This window comes from Phytophthora parasitica (genome assembly GCF_000247585.1).
Source record: "Phytophthora parasitica INRA-310 unplaced genomic scaffold supercont2.24, whole genome shotgun sequence".
NCBI lineage: Eukaryota > Oomycota > Peronosporomycetes > Peronosporales > Peronosporaceae > Phytophthora > Phytophthora nicotianae.
Window position 1 is genome coordinate 79,481 of NW_008649010.1, and position 784 is coordinate 80,264.

Genomic DNA, 784 nt, shown 5'->3' on the forward strand with positions numbered 1-784 from the left:
ACATCAGCCGGGCGTGTAACATCTCGGACAGATTTGCTCATACTCAACAGGTATTCGGAGACTTCACGTACGTGATCATGGAGACATACGACAACAAAAGCTGTACGTCATTCGGGGAGGCTGATGTGTTTCTAGCATCAGGAAGCTGCGAGATCTCGTCTGGGTTCGGGGACCAGTCGGCCATCACGAGTCTCTTTTCCAATGGATCCGCCGTTGTGGCGCTGTATTCTAACAACGCGTGTGGAGGAGAGCCTTCGTTGTACTTTGAACTTGATAGTACTGCGCTATCCACAGGCTCGTGCCAGCGAGATCTGTACAGATTTTACAGCAGTGAGAGCATCTCTGGTCAAATTGGAAGCAGTACTTCAGGGTCGAGCAACGGTGCAGTTGCAAGTGTCGATCATGACTCGGACAGCTCCAGTATCGGCGTTGGTGCGATAGTTGGCATTGCCGCAGCAGCTTTGGTAGTTGCGTTGGTTGTCGCTCTGCTTCTTGCTCGTCGCACCCGTAAAAAAAGTGGAGCTGAAATGGACGAGAACGACGCATTTAATGAGTTTCAATCCCCTCAAAATGGCGATAAGGACGGATCCTTGACTGCCCAAGGATCTCTAGAGACGTCCTCAGTACATGGTCACAGTGAATCACCCAAGCCACTCAGTCTTGTTGGGTTGTGGGATGATGAAGTTATCGCTACAGCTCGGATCCCTCGCGAGAAGGTCGTCATTCTTCGTCACATCTGTCGGGGAGGTGGCGGTGAGGTGTATCTCGGACAGTTTAACCAACA

General features: G+C 51.3%; 1 protein-coding gene across 1 annotated transcript in view; it reads left to right on the plus strand.

Annotated features, from left to right (window-relative positions):
• PPTG_22816 (hypothetical protein) overlaps positions 1-784 on the plus strand; it is a gene marked incomplete at both ends in the record, with an annotated part of 8,014 nt that overhangs the window by 3,262 nt on the left and 3,968 nt on the right. The window contains one exon of the mRNA XM_008906552.1: positions 8-753. Within this exon, the coding sequence (XP_008904800.1) occupies positions 8-753 (746 nt within the window). The remainder of the gene's footprint in view (positions 1-7; positions 754-784) is intronic.